This window comes from Typopeltis vanoorti, chromosome 1, assembly GCF_054136105.1.
Source record: "Typopeltis vanoorti isolate ZY-2024b chromosome 1, IOZ_Tvanoo_1.0, whole genome shotgun sequence".
NCBI classification, from domain to species: Eukaryota; Metazoa; Arthropoda; class Arachnida; order Uropygi; family Thelyphonidae; genus Typopeltis; species Typopeltis vanoorti.
Genome location: NC_143549.1, coordinates 72,352,938 through 72,373,865, shown reverse-complemented (window position 1 = coordinate 72,373,865; position 20,928 = coordinate 72,352,938). Strand labels below are relative to the sequence as shown.

The 20,928-nt window shown below is 36.8% G+C and overlaps 1 protein-coding gene across 4 annotated transcripts in view; it reads left to right on the top strand.

Annotated features, from left to right (window-relative positions):
* The window catches only part of LOC150110083 (contactin-like), a 690,381-nt gene that overhangs the window by 480,613 nt on the left and 188,840 nt on the right, over positions 1-20,928 (top strand). For all 4 annotated transcript variants that reach the window (XM_090391236.1, XM_090391210.1, XM_090391218.1 and 1 more), the window contains exon 19: positions 2,723-2,844. In XM_090391236.1, coding sequence (XP_090247362.1) covers positions 2,723-2,844 — 122 coding nt within the window. The remainder of the gene's footprint in view (positions 1-2,722; positions 2,845-20,928) is intronic.

The following is a 20,928-nucleotide window of genomic DNA, read 5'->3' as shown; positions in this document are numbered from 1 at the left end:
CGTCAGTGGGAGCTAGACTCAGAGGTCATGATACTAAAGTGGAAATAATGCAAAAGTTATATCACCACATACCAGTTGTCAAAAGGTGTCAACACCTTATTATTAAAATTCTTTGGATTAGAGATAATTGATGGAAGTTTTTTCGCTTGGCTATGCTACCAATTACATATTTGGCTTAATTCTTTATCCAAGTGTAAGCGAACAAAGTTTGCACCTGAAATAATTTCAGGACTGGGGCAACTCGTGGTAAAGGTGCTCTGGTCCTGAAGAGTTGCCACAGTCCTGAAAATATTTTAGGTGCAAACTTTGTTTGCTTACACTTGGATAAAGGATTAAACCAAGTATGTAATTGGTAGCATAGCCAAGTGAAAAAAACTTCCATCAAGGTGAATCAGAGAAGGAGTGAGAGAGAGTCATGGGAATGATAGAAGAGGAGAGAATAGAAACAGCAGGAGAGAGGGAATGAGAGAGAGAGAGAGAGAGAGAGAGAGAGAGTTATGGGAATGGTAGAATAGGAGCAGTAGAAGGGATGAAATGAGAGAGAGAGGTATGGAAATGATGGAAGAGGAGAGAATAGAAACAGTAGAAGAGCGGGAATGAGAGACAGTTATAAGAATGATAGAAGAGGGGAGAATGGAAACAGTCAGGGAGAGGAAATGAGAATAATGCAAGGGAGTGCTGGAACCAAGGATAGAGTGATTTCAGAACAGCAGGTAAGTAGGGGAACACAGAGAGAGAGAAAGGGTTAGAGGGGGAGAGAGAGAGAGAGAGAGAGAGAGAGAGAGAGAGAGATGCAGGCGAGCAATCGGGGAACAGAGTGGTAAGAGGATGTGATGTATGGAGATTCGATGATCCGTGGTGTGCAAGATAGGATGCCAGAGGGGTGTCTGCCTGGAGGGATGATAGAAAGTGTGGCAGGGGTGAAAGGGTCGATGAAATGATTGTGATGGTGTTCATGAATGACTTGAGAAGCAATGTAAATTGAGTGGTGTGTGTGTGTGTGTGTGTGTGTGTGTGTGCGCGCAATGTGTATATGCTTGTTGGATGGCATTTCAGGACTGAATGGAACTGTATGCAAGAGACTGCTTGCATCAAATGCAGCTATGAATGAGTATTTTGGCTGTTTTCTGAATGAGTCAGTGTGTCGGTGCACTAGAATTCTCAGGGTGGATGGTAGCAGGGGTGGTCTCTTGTTGGAAGGGGGATGACATCAGGTAACACTGAATCCAGTGGAGGGGGGGGGTCTGGAGGAGTATAATGATAAGTATAGAAGCAGTGACATTTTTATACTTTGTACAAATGCCAGGAGTACTGAAATAAAGGAGATGAATTGGTGGTGCTGATAGTATCAGCCTGGCCAAAGATTAGTGGGATCTTTGAGATGTGGTTGACTGAGGATGATATAATAACAGGAATAGAAGTAGCAGGATATAGCATTTTTCGACCGGATAGGAAAGGAAAACATGGTGGTGGAGTACTGCTTATAATAAGTGATGACTTATTTCCTCTAAGAGTGGAGCCTTTGAAGACAGTGACACTAATAGTTTTGAAAGCATATGGTGTGAGATAGAAGTGGCCAAGACAGGGTATTTAGTTTCTACAAACCAAGGAGCACAGTGTGTGTGTGGGGGGGGGGGGCAGGAGATGTTTAGGCAGTTGAGCTTGGCAAATGCAAGAAGAATGACTGTTACGGGAGATTTTAACTATAGCAGTATAAGCTGGGAAGAGGAAAATGCATGTAGTAATAAGGGAATGGAATTTCTAGAATTCTTGAGGTACAGATGTCTTAGGCAACATGTAATCGAGGGAACAAGAGGTTCAAAAGTTTTGGATTTGGTCATAACATCAGAAGAGCTGATAATAACTGAGATGACATCTCTCCCACCAGTTGGAGAGAGTAACCGTGTGGTTTTTGACTTGGAAGATGAATAGACATGCAGGAGTATTAAAGAAAAGGGAGCTTATGTGGAATTATAAGGCTGGTGATTATAATAATCTTAGATATCAACTTGGGGAAGTTCCATGGAGGGCAGAATTGGAAGGCCAGGATATCATTAGTGCTTGGAAAATTGTGAAGGAATATTTGTTAGCAGCAATAGTAAGCTGTATTCCATGAGTGAACAAGAGGACACAATTTGGTGTAAAATGGATGACAAATAATATCAAACAAGAACTGCAGGTGAAAAAGAGATTATGGAAGAGATATAAGGAAAAGGGTGGAGAGCAAATGCATCAGGAGTATAAGACACAGGGCAAGAGAATGACTAGTATGGTGAGGAAGGCAAAACTGAAATATGAGAAGAGATTGGCACTTGAGCCTTCCATGAGCCATTCCTCTCATTCATTATGCATTCTATCACCCTCTTCAGACCCAACTGTTTCCCCTGCACTCCACATTATCCCATTCCTCTCTTGTCTATTCACACATTTACTTCTTCTTTGAGCATCGATCTTTCTTATGCTTTGTCCCAATGTCTATCCTGAGTTCCCCCTTTTTCCCATATCTGTCTTGCACACTTAGTTACTCTCTCTCTCTCTCTCTATAGAGTCATGCTATCCTCTTTTCCATTTATAAGCACCACTTCTGTCCCTCTTTTTTGTCCCTTCTATTCTTCTGCATAGTTTATTAATTGTTTGGATCCATTCTCTGCACTTGTTACTCTCCCTTCCAGCATTATACAACAATATGTGTATTATATTCTTATTTTCTTCCGTTCTTCAGTACCACAGGTGCAGCCTACTCTGGTGACAGTCTTACCATTAAATTCCACTGCTTTTAATGTATCATGGAATCCTCTTGATCTTAGCCAGGAAAAAATTAGAGGAAAGGTTATTGGTTTTAAGGTAATGCAGTTTTACTTTATGTAGCATTAAAGAATATATTTTTATTAACAAGATATAAAGTATATATTTTTTTCTGTATTTAAAATTTGTTGTTTCACTTCGATTGTTATTATTGTTGCTTATTTCTTTTATTCTTTAATCTCTATATACTAATATAAGATAATTGGTTTATGCACATATTTTTATTATGAAATACAATGATATGCAAACCTTTTACTTAAGCCAAGAGACCATATCATGCACAGTAAAATGGGAATGAAATCTATCTATTATATTATGCTTGCCAAAAAATTATATTCTTGTTTATTCCTTTAACCAAGTTAAGGCAGTCTTAAAAGTTTTAAACTTACCTTAAAACTGAAATTAAGCAAGTCACCCTCCATCACTTGAGAATGTTTATTGTTTAAAAGCTCTTATAAATGTTCATTTTACACAAATTATGGACTCTAAATAATCTCTGGAGTATATATAGAGAGAGACAAGCTAAATTGCATTTCACACAGTATGTTCAAGAGACAATCATTTGATCAACGGTTATTCTACTGGCCTGACCTCTACTGAAAGTAAAATAAAATTAAAATAAATAAATTAAATAAAATAAATTAACTACATCAAAGCTATATTCTATTTAAGGCAACATCAGAGAAACATTCTTTCATATAGATAGTTTTGTTACAGTGAAAATGATTCTAATTTAACATGACAATTTTTTGTAAGTGAAGGTTTCTGTGGTTTTAGAAGTTCACATGGCATATTCCAGTAATTGGACCACATTTTTTTAATAAGCTATATGAAACACAATGAATTAATAAACTATGCAGAAGAATAGAAGAGAATTTAATTCACCTAATCTTTCCTCATATCTAACATTCATAAACCTGACACTGACTTAATAAATCTTCTGCAATACATCCTCATCTCCCTGAAATCAAGGCAACTAAATCTGCGCACAGTAGTCCACATGTGGCCTGATCAAAGCTGAATACAAGAGAACCATAACCTCTTTACTTTATGTCAATGTCCTCTTCATAATCACCATAATCCATTGGGATGTTCTTACAGCTTTAGAAATGTGATCCTTAAACTTCAAGTCTCTGTTCACCATCACTCTCCTAGATCTCTCATATTCTCCATCTCCTCCAAAATTTCTCCATCAACTGTATACTCTGCATCCCACCTTTGCCTACCAAATTTCAAGACCTTGCACTTTGCAATATTAAACTGATGGTTCCACTCATTTGTCCACTGTCCACACGGTTAGCCTAGTGGCTTTGCACTTCACAACCATATGTCTGGGGAAGGAGTGTCCTAGGTTCAATTCTCGTCAACAATGTGAGGAGCATAAGGATCTTCCTCAGCCATAGCTAAGTTAGCTTGTCTTGGGCGTGGACAGCAGGGTTTTTTCTGCCAGTTTATCTGGGGTTTTTCATCCCACAAGCAGGCAAACCAGCCCCGTGAACACACACAGATTACAGTCAGGAATACTAACCCAGGAATAGGACTGATTCATCAGCTATGCCGGTTCCAAACCTGGATAAAATTTTTGGGGGGGGGGGGCTAAGATGGTACTATTCTTCCCGTAAAAGGGACTCACGGCTGCTGTATCATCATCATACAAAAATTATCATTAATTATTTGTCCACTCACATAGTTTATTCAGATCCTCCTACAAGAACAACTTTGCATCAATGACAAATAGCTGCACATCTCCAGTTAAGCTGGTCCCAATGTCATTAACGTACAAGTTAAGCAATAATGGTCCTAAAACAGGTCCCTGTTGCACTCCACTAGTGTCCTTCCTCATTTAGGATACCACTCCTCCATAAACAATCTATTGATACCTGTCCAACAGCCAATCAGCTGTCCAACTTACTAGTCTTATCCCATCTGTTTCAGTTTAGCTACTAGCTTGTCATGTGGCAGTCCTATCAAAGTCCTTTGAAAAATCCAAGTACATCACTGTATATGCATTTCTTCTACTAAGTGAATTTGTCACCTTGTTATAATACGTAAGCAGGTTGCTGAAATATGACCTTCCCAACCCTCCCAACAAACCCAGGCTGACCATCATAAAGAATACTGCCATTATCAACCCCACTTCTGAATCCGAATCCTCACCAACTTCTCTAATACCGTTACAACAACAACAACCCCCAGACACACAGATTGGACTATAATTTGTAGCCTTATTTTTATTCCCTTCATGTAAAGTGGAACGATTTTTCTCACCTTTCTTTCCTTTGGGACTTGTCTTGTTGCAAAAGTCAGCTTAAATAGTTATGCCAATGTTCCATCAATTCCATACAGCATTCCCTCAAGCACATGCCAATACACTGTCAAATCCTATTGCCTTATTAATATCATTTACTTAATTCCTGATATACATGCTGCTTATTCACCCCCCTCTGCCACACTCTCTACACTCCAACTTTTCCTGAAGTTTCCATCATGAGGATGAAATACACCAATAAACTGGTCATTGAATAATTCAACATATCCTCTGCACTGGCAGATTGGTAGTGACTATAGAAGGATGGTGCTAGTTTGATGACACTGGCAGATTGGTAACAACTATCACCATCCTTCCATAGTCGTTTTTCCTTCTACTTGCCACATATCAAAAGAATGCACCAAGATTTTTTTTTAGATTGACTGGCTAATTTCTTCTTATATGGCAATTTTGCTTTTTTTATCTACTGAATCACCTTCCTAGCCTGCTCTCTGTACTTTTCATGCAACTGATCATTACCAACATTCATCTTGTGTTGCCTCTACAGTGACTCCTTTTTACAGATTTCATGCATAATATCTTGAATCATCCATTTTATGGCTACCACCTTGTTTACCCTTTTCACCTTTGGAATATACTCAGACATTGCTGTTGTTAAATAGCTCTTGATCAGTGCCCATCCAGTATCTATATCCTTCTTGCTCAACTCCACTTTCCACACTATAACTATATTCCTGGTCTGTTCTTTATATTCCATTATTATTAATACTATTAGTACTCTACTGGTCCATGGAGTCAGAAGACTCATCATGGGAGACCCACACTAGCCTTTATACACACAATACCTATCATACCACTCCTTAAACTCATTCACTGTAATCAAGTAATCAAAAATCAAGGCACTCACAACTAATTCTGGCAATTCATTTTATTCATTCACCCCTCTCCAAGCAAAAAATCCAGTCCACACAGCCTTACTAACCACACTCTTACACAACTTCTAGGAGATGATCCCTAGTACTCTCTCTCTATTCATTATGTATTGAAAAATTTCCATCGTGTAAATCTTATAAAGCCCCTTTAATAATTTATAAGTTATTAAAGGGTTTTATAAAATCATGTCTCCTCTTTTCCACCTATCAACCAAATTTTTGCAGCCCCCCCCCCTACACACACACACGTGCCCTCAACCTATCATGTGGTGGAGGGAACACAAGGATCAAGAATTTTGGATTTGGTCATAGTATCAGAGGATCTGATTGGGACTGAGATATCATATACTGTACATGCCCAATGTTGCTGAGAGTGACCATGTAGTCCTGACTTGGAGGGTGAATAGATATGTAGAGGTATCAAAACAGAAGGAAGTTATATTATTATTATTATATTGTTATTATTATAAGACACCTCCAGGGAGTCCAAAAACTCATCGAGGGAGGGCATTTGCTCTACAACTCTGTCTCTGCCACTCAGTCCACCAACTACACCAATGCCATCTACTGCCGCCCACCACCACCACTAGTATTTCCAAGGACAATCACAAACATCCATGCCCACAGCGGGATTCGAACCCGCAGCCTTTGGCTGGAGAGCAGATACGCTAACCACTCGGCAAGCCAGGCTTGTCAAAAAACAGTGGAGGTGCCGGGGATCGAACCTGGGAGCCTTTCACATGCAAAGCGAATGCTGTACCACTGAGGTACACCCCATTATATGGAATTATAAAGCAGGTGACTATCACAGACTTAGAAACATGTTTGAAGCAGTACAATGGATGAAAGCATTAAAGAAAAGAGGTCATTAGTGCATGGAAGATACTTAAGAAAAAATTGTTGACAGCAATGACATATTGTACCTCAAGTGAAGAAGATAAAGATTACATAATTTGGAGTCAAATGGATGATAAAAGGAATAAAAGAGGAACTGCAGAAGAAAGATTATGGAAGGCATATAAAAAGAGAGGTAGAGAATAGTTGCATGAGGAATATAAAGTTCAGGTTAGGAAAGTGACTAGTATTGTAAGGAGAGAAAAATTAGAATATGAGAGGAGACTGGCACTGCAATCCAAAGAGTGTGCCAAGGAGTTTTTTTTGCTATGCAGCAAGTATGAGGTAAAATGATAATGGACGGATTATCTTGCTTGGAGATGGGAATCAGGTAATCAAAGCAGATTACATAGTTGAGCTATTTAACGATCACTTTATTATGACATTTAGTATATTCTGTATTCCAAATGCAGAATATGCTAAATTTCAAAAAGACAGGGGAAGACTAGTGGACTTTCATGTGTTTTAAGGGAATTTGCTATGGAACTGACTGTGCTATTAACTTAGCGGCTTTATAATGAAAGTCTTGCAATGGGGCACGATCCTGAAGTGGGGGAAGGAGGATAAGATAATACCATTGCATAAGGCTGGTAGTAGAATAAAGGTATTAAACTATAGGCCTGTTTTTTATTTCTTTTGTAGTTGTTAACATTTTGGAGAAATTGGTAAGAACTCTTAAACAGAGTTTGGCAGATGAGGGTAATATTATTTATTCAGGTCAGCATGGATTTATTAAAGGGCACTCTTGTTTTTGTAATCTGGTTACATTTTACAATAGAGTAACGAGAGCAGTAGATGAGTATTCATTACACAATGTCATTTTTTGGGATTTTTTCAAAACATTTGACAGGATGCTACATTACAAGTTGACTTTTGAGTTGGATCATATGGGTATGGATATCAGGTTAGTGGATTGGATAGGTGATTGGCTCTCTGATAGATATCAGAGAGTTGTGTATGAGGGAGCTGTATCATGGAGTAGGAAGGTTACAAGTGGAGTTCCACAGTATTCAGTCCTGGGGCCATTGCCATTCAATATTTATGTCAACGATCATCACAGGACTACAGGAAGATATCCAGTTGTTTCAAATGATGTAAAGTGTGGGTGGGTTATTAGTAATAGTGCTGATGTGTTTTGCTCTTCAAGAGGATTTGAAGAAGCTGGAAAGTTGGGTTAATTAATGGGGATATAAGTTTAATGCAACTAAATGTACGGTTTTTAAAATATGGGATCCACAGATGGGATGCATTATAATCACTTGGTGGAGTTATACTGGAAGAAGTGGAGGAAACAAGGTATCTCGGAGTGATTGTGGATAGAGATTTGACGTTCCTAGGACATATTGCAAAGGATGTGAAGACATCGTAGAGAATTGCCACAATTGAGAGATAAAAGCGTCATGGTCTGATTATATAAATCTTTGATCAGACTGCATCTGGATTTCTGTGCTCAGATCTGGTCACCAGGATTTTTAGGGGATGAAGTAATTTTAGAGAGGGCGCAACAATGGATTACAAAAATGATATCGACTTCAAATCTCTATTCATAATGTTGATTATGAGGATAGACACTGAGAGCATGCAGACTGCAAAGTTTGGTGGATAGAAGACAAAGGGAGATATTGTCAAGACATTTAAGGTGTTGAAGGGTTATCGTATTAACAATGATATTTTTTATATGGTTTAATGAGGGAAAGGAGTATGGACAAGGGTCCTTACCTGGAAGGACCCTTGTTCATGCTCCTTTCCTGCATTGCCTGAGAGTTATGAACTTTCAGACTGTGATGAACTTGCAGATGATTTTAAGGAGTTGTATGATAGACTTTGGGTTGGCTAGTATTCATCTCCCATGATGAGTCTTGTGACCTGGAGGTCAGGAAAATAATAATTTCCTTGATGAATTTTTGGTGAAAAATCAACAACTGTCATGTCTTATGGGGGGTGACTCTCATGGTTCTCATATTCTTTAGAATATCCCATAAAAATCTAACAAAGGATTAAGGATGAGTCTCAAAAGATGACATTGAACCCACCCCCCCCATCCTTGTTACTTTGTCATCAGGGTGACTGTTAGAGGAAATACATTTGCATTTACAAAATGCATGTTAAAAATAAAAATCAATGCTTTGTTTGTATTAGTGTTTCTATTTTTTTGCTTTCATGAATCTCAAAAATTCTACTTTCATGAATTATATCCCAAATGCAAACCAAAAGTAAAATGTTAACCTAACAGCAAATGAATAGTCAGTGAGAAAAATGCCTACCTACAATTCCTGAAGCCACTTGTAAAGAACTATGAAGCTACTTGATGCATTTGCCATAATTTGTCTTTTAGTACTCCCTTTTCCATAGACCAGATGATGCCCTGAAGTTCAGTAACTATTATAAAGGAAATAAGTCTGCCTAAGCCATTTAAACCAGCAGTTCCAACACTTTTATGAATCATTAACTCATCTTAATCTCATCTTAACACAGCTACATTAGCATCAATGATATTCATTAGCATCAATGATGCTAATGAAATCTTAACAAAATCTTTCTTGAATTGTGCACTAGAAATAGGAGGTGTAAAAAGGCACCAAAGAGAGGAAAAACTAAGCAGGAAACCTTAGATCTGATGAAGAAAAGAAGAGATATGAAAAGAGACTGAATGAGACCAATAAAATAAAATATTCAGAAATTTGTAAAACTATATGCAAAAGGATGAAAAATAAAATTAGATCACATAATACTACGAAAATTAAAGAAAGAATAGAAAACAATAGTAATGTGAGGTCCTAAGGTGAACATTATCAGTTGAAACAAAGGAAATAGCTGCTGTAATAGGAAAAAAATGGTGAACCTATAAGAAATAGAGATGCAATAATCAAAAGATTTCAGGAATTTTATACTGAACTCTATGAAGACAAGGACTGAGATATCCAAAAATCAACTATGGATAACGCGAGTGAGGAAGAATATGATGCTCCTGAGATCTTACAAGGTGAGGTGAAAATGGCACTGCAGGAAATGAAGAATGGAAAGGCCCCAGGAGAATATGGAATTATGATAGAGGAAGCCCTGTCATCAAACAGCTGACTAAACCCTTTAATAAATGCCTAAAACAGAGAAAAATTTCCCAAAATTGGAACAATTCGCTTCTAATATTAATTTTTAAAAAGGAAGAAATTAATTTTTAATAAGGAAGAAATTAAAAACTACAGACCTATAAACCTACTCCTTATCATATATAAAGTCTTCACAAAAATTATAAATAATAGAACAAAATGTGGAATGGAACAATATATGGTTTCTCAGTTCCCCAGGAAACTGAGAAACCATATATCAAAACACTAAAACATATTTACAATAATGCAACTTCTATAATTAAATTATTATTATTATTATTATTATTATTATTATTCAGGCCTCCATGGAGTCAAAAGACTCATATCGTGGGTGGTCCTTCCTAAGAACATAAAGTCTGTCAAGACTCATCGAGGGGAGGCCCCCCCTAAGAAACACAAAGTCTATCATACCACTCCTTAAACTCATTGACCGTTCTCGCTCTCACCACTTCATCAGGCAATGCATTCCACGGTTCAACCATCCTCCATGCAAAGAAACCACTCCTCACCCTCTTGCTCACAGTTTCCTTTCGTAACTTCACAGTGAAAAGTTTCCAGTACAAAAAGGAATCTGGCAAGGTGATACTATATCTCCCAAACTATTTACAGCTGCATTAGAAGAAGTCTTTAGAAGCCTTGATTTGGAAACAAAAGGAATAAAAATAAATGGAGAAAAGTTGCATCATCTGAAATTTGCAAATGATGTTGTCCTAATAGCAAATAATGTTGATCTGGAATAAAGGCTAAATCAGCTAAATGAAGCCTCCAGAGTAATTGGATTAAAAATAAATAGAGAAAATACAAAAATAATTATGAATAAATACATAAACCAAAGAACTGTCAAAGTTGAAAACCATGAAATAGAACAAGTTACCTCATATGTATATTTGGGCCAATTTATCCTTTGAGAAGGATTGCCAAAGAAAAGAGATTGAAAGAAGAATTCACCTTGGATGGATGGCTTATGGGAAAATGAGAGACGTATTCAGAAGTGACATTCCTATGAGTCTAAAAAGGAAAGCTTTCAACCAATGCATACTTCCTATCATAACATACGGGGGTGAAACATGGACTTTAACAGAAGTCCTAAAGAAAAAGCACTGAGAACAATGCAACATCGCATGGAGAGAAGTATGCTGAAAATAATATTAAGAGATAGGAAGACAAATACCTGGATAAGATTTCAAACAGGTGTCATGGATATTGTAAAATACATTAAACAGGCTAAGTGGAGATGGGCTGGCCATATTGCCAGATGCAATGACAGGAGATGAACTAGAAAAACAACAGAGTGGAGTCCAATGGATGGAACAAGACAAAGAGGAAGACCAAGAAGAAGGTGGAGGGATGAACTCGAACAAGTTGCAGGAGTGAGATGGATGGGAGAGGCAGAAGCCTGAGTGGTCTGGAAAACTATGGGGGAGACCTTCGTCCAGCAGTAAGAGAACCAGATGGTTGAAGAAGAAGAACTCATCTTGTACTGCCTTCAGTTGTTCCAGGCAGAATTTTCAAGAATTCTAGAATTTTGTTTTCTGGGTTATAGGATTCAAAAGTCATGATAGTATTATAATTTGACATCAAGTCTGCAATCAGTACTGAGATATATATATATATAGGGGAAAGAATGTGATAAGTAAGAAAAATTGAAGGTGTGGATTAAGAGAAAACTGATCAGATGACTTCATTACACTCAAGCAAAATAGGTATGTGTGTGTGTGTGTGTGTGTGTGTGTGTGTGTGTGTGTGTGTGTGTGTGTGTGTGTGTGTGTGTGTGTGTGTGTGTGTGTGTGAGAGAGAGAGAGAGAGAGAGAGAGAGAGAGAGAGAGAGAGAGTCATTGACTACAAGACATTCATTCCAAATGTACCTATTATCTTTTGAAAGTATTTTTACATTGAAATATAAAGTAATCAGTTGTATACACTGCAGTTATCATATGATGAACAAACTTCAGTTTTTTGTAAATTCGATAAGTCTCACTTCACTTCATCTTACCTATGATACTACTCAGATAGTTTCTCAGATATTTTTTACCTACTGCATTTACTTTCAGTCATTCCTGGCACAAACACATAATGTTTATACCTACCAAGTAACTTGACTTCCTGTTTTCCTCTAATTGGTATTTTTCCTACTGACAAACTGTCCATTTTATGCTAATCTGAAATATTTCCCCCATGTTAGAAAATATTATCACACATTTGACATATGTGGTTTTTTTTCTGCCAAAACTTTTAAAATTTTCTGTTTGAAATGGCAATTCAGCTTATTGATAAAGTCTCCTTAGAGAGATAACATATTTCTGCCTATGCCTTTTGATGTCCGTTCAACAAAACTAATGTTCATGATCTCTTCATTTTCCTATAAAACATACGTAAACTATAAAATGAATATGTTACAGAACATACACTTTGTTACAGAACATAACACTCAAAATGCATGAGTAGCAACATTCACAATTCAACTTCAAACTCAGCAGATTGGATATTCCACTTCCTGTTTTAGTCCTATACAGAAGTGAAATGTCTCCTGGAAATATTGAGTTTTTCATTCCACAGAAACTGATAAACCAGGGGAGAATACGCAGTTAACAAACATAATACACTAGCCCTCCATAATTTCAACCAAACCAAACTAAAAGCTCATCCTCTTTTATCCTCTGATTGTAATTACAGTCTCCTCTAGTTTTTCTGAAGGATTACAAGTCACCGCTGTTCAAAAATGTCAGATCTGTGTTTCTAATCTATCAGCTACATACAGTACAGTGTATTATAAGTTTTGAAGTTTTTCATGTTTCGATCACATACAAAGGACTGCTTGCATATTGCTCAGATAATGCACAATGCATAAGAAAATAGCTGGAATATTTACCAGAATGACAATCCAGCAATAAAAAAAATATAAAAAAAAACATATTGGGGAAAAACTGTTAATGGCTTATTTAAATACTTTGCTGTACTCTGCAGAGCAGAATTTATACCAGACATACATAATAAAAACACCTTTAAGTTTCAGTAAATCCCATTTAGCAAGCTACATAAATAGCAAAAATGTAGGCAATGAGATGAAATGGAAAACACACACACACACACACACACACACACACACACACACACACACACACACACACACACACACACACACACACACACACACACACACACACACACACACACACACACACACACACACACACACACACACACATTAAAATAGAGTCTCACAGTAATATCTTAAGGTCTATTCATTAGCAATTCATTGATGTGATGGGAGAGGATGATACCATGCTTATTTTTAAACCCAAATACTGAAAGTGCAGATTACTTGGAAGAAGGTCTATGCAATAAATGAACTAGGTATACAAGGACACTCTGCCGCCCCACACACAAAAAAAAAAAAAAAAAAAAAACATGCACACAGACTATGCTTTGAAGACTTGTGAAACCTTAGTCGACATACTTGATTGCTATATAAACAGACATTGGTAAATTTTCCAATGACAGGCTATACTGGAAATTGTGCAAAAAAAGAGTATTAACAAAGGAATTGAGAAGTAAGTATTTTGCATGGTGGACACAATGGAACACATTGTCTGAAAGGGTGATAATGAATGGTTTTAAAATGTAGTACAATAGACTTTGTGGCACCTATATCAGGATTTCTTGCTATGATTCTCTTATATCCATACAGGTCCTGTGATAGTAATAATAATAATAATAATAATAATAATTTTAACCACCCTATTGGTCACAATGTGTTCCATCATGTAAAACATGGATGCAAAGTGTACTATTGAGATACCACTGAAATAACATCAAAGCAAAATTTAAGATGACTAATATATCATTCACCAAGGGCAGCTGTGTGGTTAATATATCAGCTTTTATCAAGGAAATTCATTAGATATTTCTACTATGCTGCAGTAAACTGAGTCTATTTAATTTTTGCTATTTTGTCAGAAGAGAGTGCAAATAAACTACAGTATGGCTCATTGAACTTATCCTAAAATTCAGTTAATGTATTTTATATTCTATTTATTTTATTTTACTATCATTATTATTAGTTTTTTTTTTTTAACTCAGCATATGCATGATAAATGTACCTACTTTTGACAGGCCAAAATATCCAGCATTAATGAACCATTAACACTACAAAAAATTAAGTTTAATTCTTAGATGCTTTTATGTGAATTGCATTCTAGAATTTATTGGAATAAGTGAGACCAGGATGTGAGTTTAATGGTTTAATCAGGATGATGTCCTGACATCATCCTGAAGTAATAGAAATGGAAAGGTATGATGTTATTCAGAGGATAGGAGAGAAAAGAAAGTAGGGAAAATGTTGTTGATGATAGCAAATGACTTACATCCATGCAAAATGGAGATATAAGGAGGAAATAGTGGCAATAGTTTTGTGGAAAGTAAAACAGTGGATAGGATGAAATACTGGATGTTACTTTAGGCCTGGAAATGTATAAACAAATTTATCAGAATAATCTAAGAAAAATGAGAGGCGATATGGTATGGTATGGTGATGCAATTTTAAAATTTGTGCTTGCTGAGGGAGTCATCACTTCTAGTTTCCTGGGGGCAAAAATTAAAGATATGACAAACATAATTGAAACACAAACAAGAAACGTAAAAGAGATGATTGTTCTGGTACTAATAATTTAAATAGCAACCAATATAGTATGAAAAGATATGAAAGGTTTGTTGGAAGAAATGAGAAAGAAATGTAAGAGAGTAGAAATTTTAGGTTTGCTATGGAGGGCAATGGTAGCAAACGATTTCATGGGTAGGCTGTGTAGAAGAAATGGTTGTGAGTTTTTAGATGTGTGGAGTGAGTTTGATGACAGAAAAGACTTGTATAAGAGGGATGGCATGCACTTGAATTCATTTGGCATCGGGAGCCTGGAAAAATTATTCCTTGGTATGAGACCTAATGCAGAGAGTCAAGGAAACCAAATCATCAAGGGAGGAATGGGAAAAATGGATGTGAATGTTCAGCTATGGTATGCAAACATGATAAAGATGTGAATGTCCTCAAACATGGTTATGCATGCGGTGAAAGGGCGGAAAAATATGCTTTGGATTCAAACCTTTTAAGTATGTGGGGGGAGGGAGGGAGAAAGTTCTACAACAAGGCCAGACAGATTGCATATCTAATTATAAAAACATGCTAGGTGATAATTTATCATGTATATACACAAATGCCAGGAGCATCAAAAACAAAAGAGGTGAATTCATTGCTTTATTGAATATGATGTGGCCTGAGATTGTTGGCATTAGTGAAATGTGGCTAACAGAAGTATGGTAACTAGGATCTAGTTATGGGTATAATATTGTTAGGAATGACAGAAGAGAGAGAGGAGTACTTCTAATGATATCAGATGACTATCAGATGATATCAGAAGTCCAATTAGTGTAGAAGTACAAGAAACAATGATGGTAGCAATGTCCCATGTGGCAGTAAGTTTGAGTTTATCTGACATGAAGTTGAGGCAAACAAAAGGAAATATATAGTGGAGTATTGCTACAGACCTGATAGCTCATTTACAAGAGACAAAGAAATGCATTGCCAATTTAGCCTTATGGGAATTTTATTGTTTCCACAAGCAAAAGAAAGAATGAATATTAACAAATAACTTTATTGAATTCAAATGGTACTCTAGTTTTAGAAGCTAATCAGATTGTTCAATTAACAAGTGCTTAATTTGCTAAGACATGTGAACCAGGTGTATGTAATATGGTGCACAGTGCTACTGCTACATTGAATTAAGAGTTAGAGGTTCATGAAAATGAGGATAAAAAGCTGCTGCATAATCTGGATAAGAATTTATCAATACAGACCATTTGATAAAGCAATGTTCAGCTGAAATGGCTAGGCCTTTCACATGCTTGCATGACATGAATCTCAGCTCAGAATGATACCACAGGAATGGAAGGAATGCACGATAGTTCCATTGTACAAGGGTAGTGCAAAAACCGATGTGTCTAACTACCAACCTATCAGTATCTCTGGTGTGTAGTGAAGATTTTAGAGAAGTTGGTAAGAACTCACATACAGAAATGGGTAGACAAGCATGCTATACTCTGCAAGGAGGCAGCAGGGGTTTTACTAAAGGAAGATCATGTTTTAGCAATTTGCTCATATTTTATAACAATGTTACAGGCTAGTTGAATAAAGGAAATGGATACACTATGATAATGTTGGATTTTTCTAAGGTATTTGATAGGATATCACACAAAAGGCTTTTGCATAAAGTGGAGAATATGGAATTGGAATATAAACTCTTGGGGATGGTTGACAGACAGATATCAATAAGTGGTATACAGTAGTTGTTAATCTACCAGATTTAAGGAGACTGGTGGTATACCTCAGAGTTCAGTCCTTGGGCCATTATTGTTCAATCTATACATTAATGACATCAGGCAAGGTCTAACACCAAATATGCAATTGTTTGTCAATGATGCAAAGACAGGCAGGGCAATCAGGGATACTACTATTATTCAGCACTTACAAAATGATTTGAATGGGCTTGAAATTTGGGCAAACAAAAATAGTATTAGTTTAGTGTTAAATTATGCACTTTGGCTTTATGAGATTTCTGGCAGCATATTATATTATTGGAGTTATGCTACAAGAAACTTAGGAGGCAAGGGATCTTGGTGTATCAGTGGACAGGAATTTGAAGATCAAAGGCACAGCAAAAGTTGCAAATACAACTCACAAGGTAATTGCAATGTTGAAGTGAACTTTGACATCTAAGGATAAGGAAGTCATTTTGCTTCTTTATAAGGTTTTAATAAGACTTCACTTGGATTATTGTGCACAGATTTGTGCACTTTATCCTGGATTCCAAGTGGATAAAGATGCTGTGGGAAGGGTGTAAAGAAGATAATATCTTCTTTATTATACAAAGATATTATACAAAGATAATATCTGGCCTGATTGGCTGAGTGATTAGTGCATCTGCTCTCCAACCAAAAGGTTGCAGATTCGAATCCTGCCATGGGTATGGATGTTTGTGATTGTCTGTGAAAATACTAGTGGTGGTGTGCAGTAGATGGCATTGGTGTAGATGATGATGGTAGTTGCAGTTCGCTGTAGTTGGTGGATTGAGTGGTGGAGATAGGGAGTTGTAGAGTAGGTGTCCTCCCTTGATGAGTCTTTGGACTCCTTAGAGGTGTCTCATAATAATAATAATAGTTATTATTATTATGGCATTTAGATTATGAATACAGATTGTGAGTATGTGAGTTACAGACTCTGGTTAGCAGGAGAAAGATGGGTGATATGATAGAGTCTATAAACTTTTGAATGGGTGTTATAGAATATCATCTGATGAAATTTTTCATTATATGTAAAGCAGGAAGAGAACATAGGTGCATGCATGGAAGTTAAGTTTGTTCGCAGGCAAGAAATGGGTAATAGCTAGGTTTTTCCTCTCACAGAGCAGAGTGAGTGGAATAGTCTGCCTTTAGGGGTAGTGAGTGCATCTAGTGTGAATGAATTTAAGAGAAGGTGACAGCTGGTTTGGGTGATTTATAGGACTCATCATTTTGATGAGTCCTTGATTCCTTGGAGGTCTCAGATAATAATAATAATAAGAAGAAGAAGAAAAGTGTGATGATTGTGGGTGATTTTAGTCACAGTAATATAGATTGGAATTAATTATAGCATCTTGAGGAGAAAAGAGGGAATTTCTTGATATTTTAATGGACAACTACCTCAAAAATACCTACCATAAGGCACAACAATCAAAAGTATCAGATTTGATCATCTCATTAGAGGATGACATTGAATATTGTGTGTCAAATCTCCTTCAGGTTTGTGAGAGAAGAACCAAAAAGTGATCAACTTGTGGCGATGGCCAACCATATGAGAACTTTAGTCACAAAAAAATAGAGAGAGAGAGCTACAAAATAGATGATTCTGGAAAGCTCTGAAGACAGCTTGGAGTTACAGAATAGAATGAAGAGTATGAGATTATTATTGCTTAGGTGCTAATGTTAAATAATGAAGAACTATATAACAGCTGGAATGGTTGAATGCAGTCCATAGGTCAGCAAGTTAAATAAGAGAAGTGTGAAATGGGTAATGAAGAGATTAAGTATGTGCTTCAGAAGAAGCAGACATTATGCAGACAGCATAAGATCAGTGTTAATAATCAGTTGCATTACAGAGTATAAAGAGCAGAGTAGTATTAGCAGCAATGAGAAAATGAAGTGAAGAAAATTCCCATAGAGTTCTTTTGATATATGGCCAGGAGAAGAAAGAATGGTATTCACTGCAGAGGAGATTTGTGAGATATTTGATGAACAATTCATAAAGGCAATTCATTCTTGTGTGACATCATACAGAACTTGAGCAATGAGAGTGGAAATGGACTGATGGTGTGTGAGCATGAAGTATGCAGAATAAAGCTGATGAAAAAGGTGATTATAACAAAGTGAGGAGTTAGCTTTCAGCAGTGCTATGGCATAATAATTTGGAGGGGAAAAATGCAGAGGATGCATGGGAGATTGTCAAGGGTTGTTTGCAGAAAGCAGTATCTGAATGTATACCTTGAGTCAGAAGAATAAATCAGATAGGAGTTAGATAAATAAATAACATCATTTAGCAGGAATAACAGACAAAGATGGAAAGTTATGGATTGAATGTAAAGAAAGAGATGATTATTATATACACATATCTTATCATACTATGCCTTAAACACAATCAAATTCTCTGCAAGTAAGGCAATTCCAATCATTCACAACTCTGAATGCAAAAAACCCGCTTCTCACTCCCGTGCTTACACCTTCCTTATATAACTTCCAGGGAGGACCTCTGGTCCTCCCTGATCTCCCACTGTTTTCTGTAAAACCTCTTAAACATTAATCCTATAACAACCCCTTACTAACTTGTAGGTCTCTATGATATCACTCCTCTTCCTCCTATCCAGTAGACTCTGTAAATTGCATGTTCTCAACCTTTCATTCTATTTGATTCCAGAGATCAGAAACTACCTTAATCAGTCACCTCTGGATTCTTTCCAACATTTGTCCATTTGTGGCCTAATCAGAGGCTTATATGATTAAGTCATATAAGCCTCATTCCAATCATTCAAAACTCTGTATGCAAAAAACCTGCTTCTCACTCCCCAAATTCGTTCTGTTGTCCTCACAATTTTGGTAATGTGTCCTCTAAATTTTAGATCCTTATCCACTATCATCCCAAGATCTCTTATTTCCTCTGCCTCTAACAACATATCCCAACCAAGCATAAATTCTACATCCCACCTTTGTTTCCCAAATTTTAAAACCTTACATTTTGCAACATTGAACTGATATCAACACTCCTGTGCTCATTCACTCAATCTATTCGAGTCTTGTAAGACCACAACATCTTTACTCTTCATAGTTTGTCCCAACTTTGCATCATCTGCAAACAACTGAATATCCCCATCCAAATCCTTGCCAGTATTATTAATACTAGCAAGGATTTGAATGGGGATATTCAGTTGTTTGCATTTGGATGTTTAACATACACGTTAAACAGCAATGGACCTAAAACATGCCCCTGAGGCACACCACTAGTGGTTTTCATCTTCCTGGGATATTGCTCCCCCTTACACGATGTGATGATACCTATCAAATAGTCAGTCTCTGATCCAGTGCACTAATATAATATCCAATCCCATCTGCTCTGGTTTAATTATCAACTTATCATGGGTTACTCTATCAAAAGCCTTCGCGAAATCTAAGTATACTACTGTGTATCTCTCCTCTGTCCAATTATGATTACTAAAACATGATCTCCATTTAGCAAACCCATGCTGTCCATCAAAGATAATAATAATTATTTTTATTATTGCGTGATGCCTCCAGGGAATCGAAAGACTCATTGAGGAATTCTGGATCCTGGTTCTCACCAGCCTTTCCAACATGTTAACCACAATATCTTATACTGAGATAGGCCTATAATTTGATGCTTGAATTTTATCACTCCATTATGAAGCAGTATAGTTTCGCCCTCCTTCCACTCATTTGGAACTCAACCCAGTCTAAGACATGTTAAAAGAATATATCAAGGAAGGTGCCAACTCCTTGGCACATTCCTTCAAAATATGTGGTGATATATTATTAAGTCTTAATAATATATACTTAATAATATATTATATTATTAAGTATAGTTTCGCCCTCTTTCCACTCATTTGGAACTCAACCCAGTCTAAGACATGTTAAAAGAATGTATCAAGGAAGGTGCCAACTCCTTGGCACATTCCTTCAAAATATGTGGTGATATATTATTAAGTCCCACAGCCTTATTAACATCAAGTTTACTTAATTCCCCGTATACCTCTTGCTCGCTTACAGTCAGTCTGTCGTCCTCCTCACCCTCAACTGCTCACAAACTCTCTCAAATTCCAAGGATTAAACTTCTGATCCTTAGAATACATTTAGACATTTCTTCTACTAGACAGTTCTTGAATATCCCCAATGCTGCATTAATCTCCTTGCTGGCTAACTCCTCATTTCATGCTACACCTACAAGCTGGTTCCTGAGCTCCTCATAATCACCATCCTTGCAGTTTCACACACATCATTTCCTCGCAGAGGTCCTCACACTGCTGGCAACCAACCAGGTAATCACTTCATGATCACTCTCTCTCCTACTGGATAGTGATCCGACATCTCATTTATAAGTACATCTTCTGATAAGATGATCAAATCCAAAACCCTCAATTCTTGTGTGCCCTCTGTTACATACTGTCTGAGGTGGTTGCCCTCAAAAACTCCAGAAACTCATTTTCTTTACTTCCAGTTGCTATCTAATCATCCCAGTCTATATTGCCATAATTAAAATTACCCATAATGATCACCTTTTTCTTATTTGCTTGTCTAATTTGATAATACATTTTATGGTGACTACCATCCA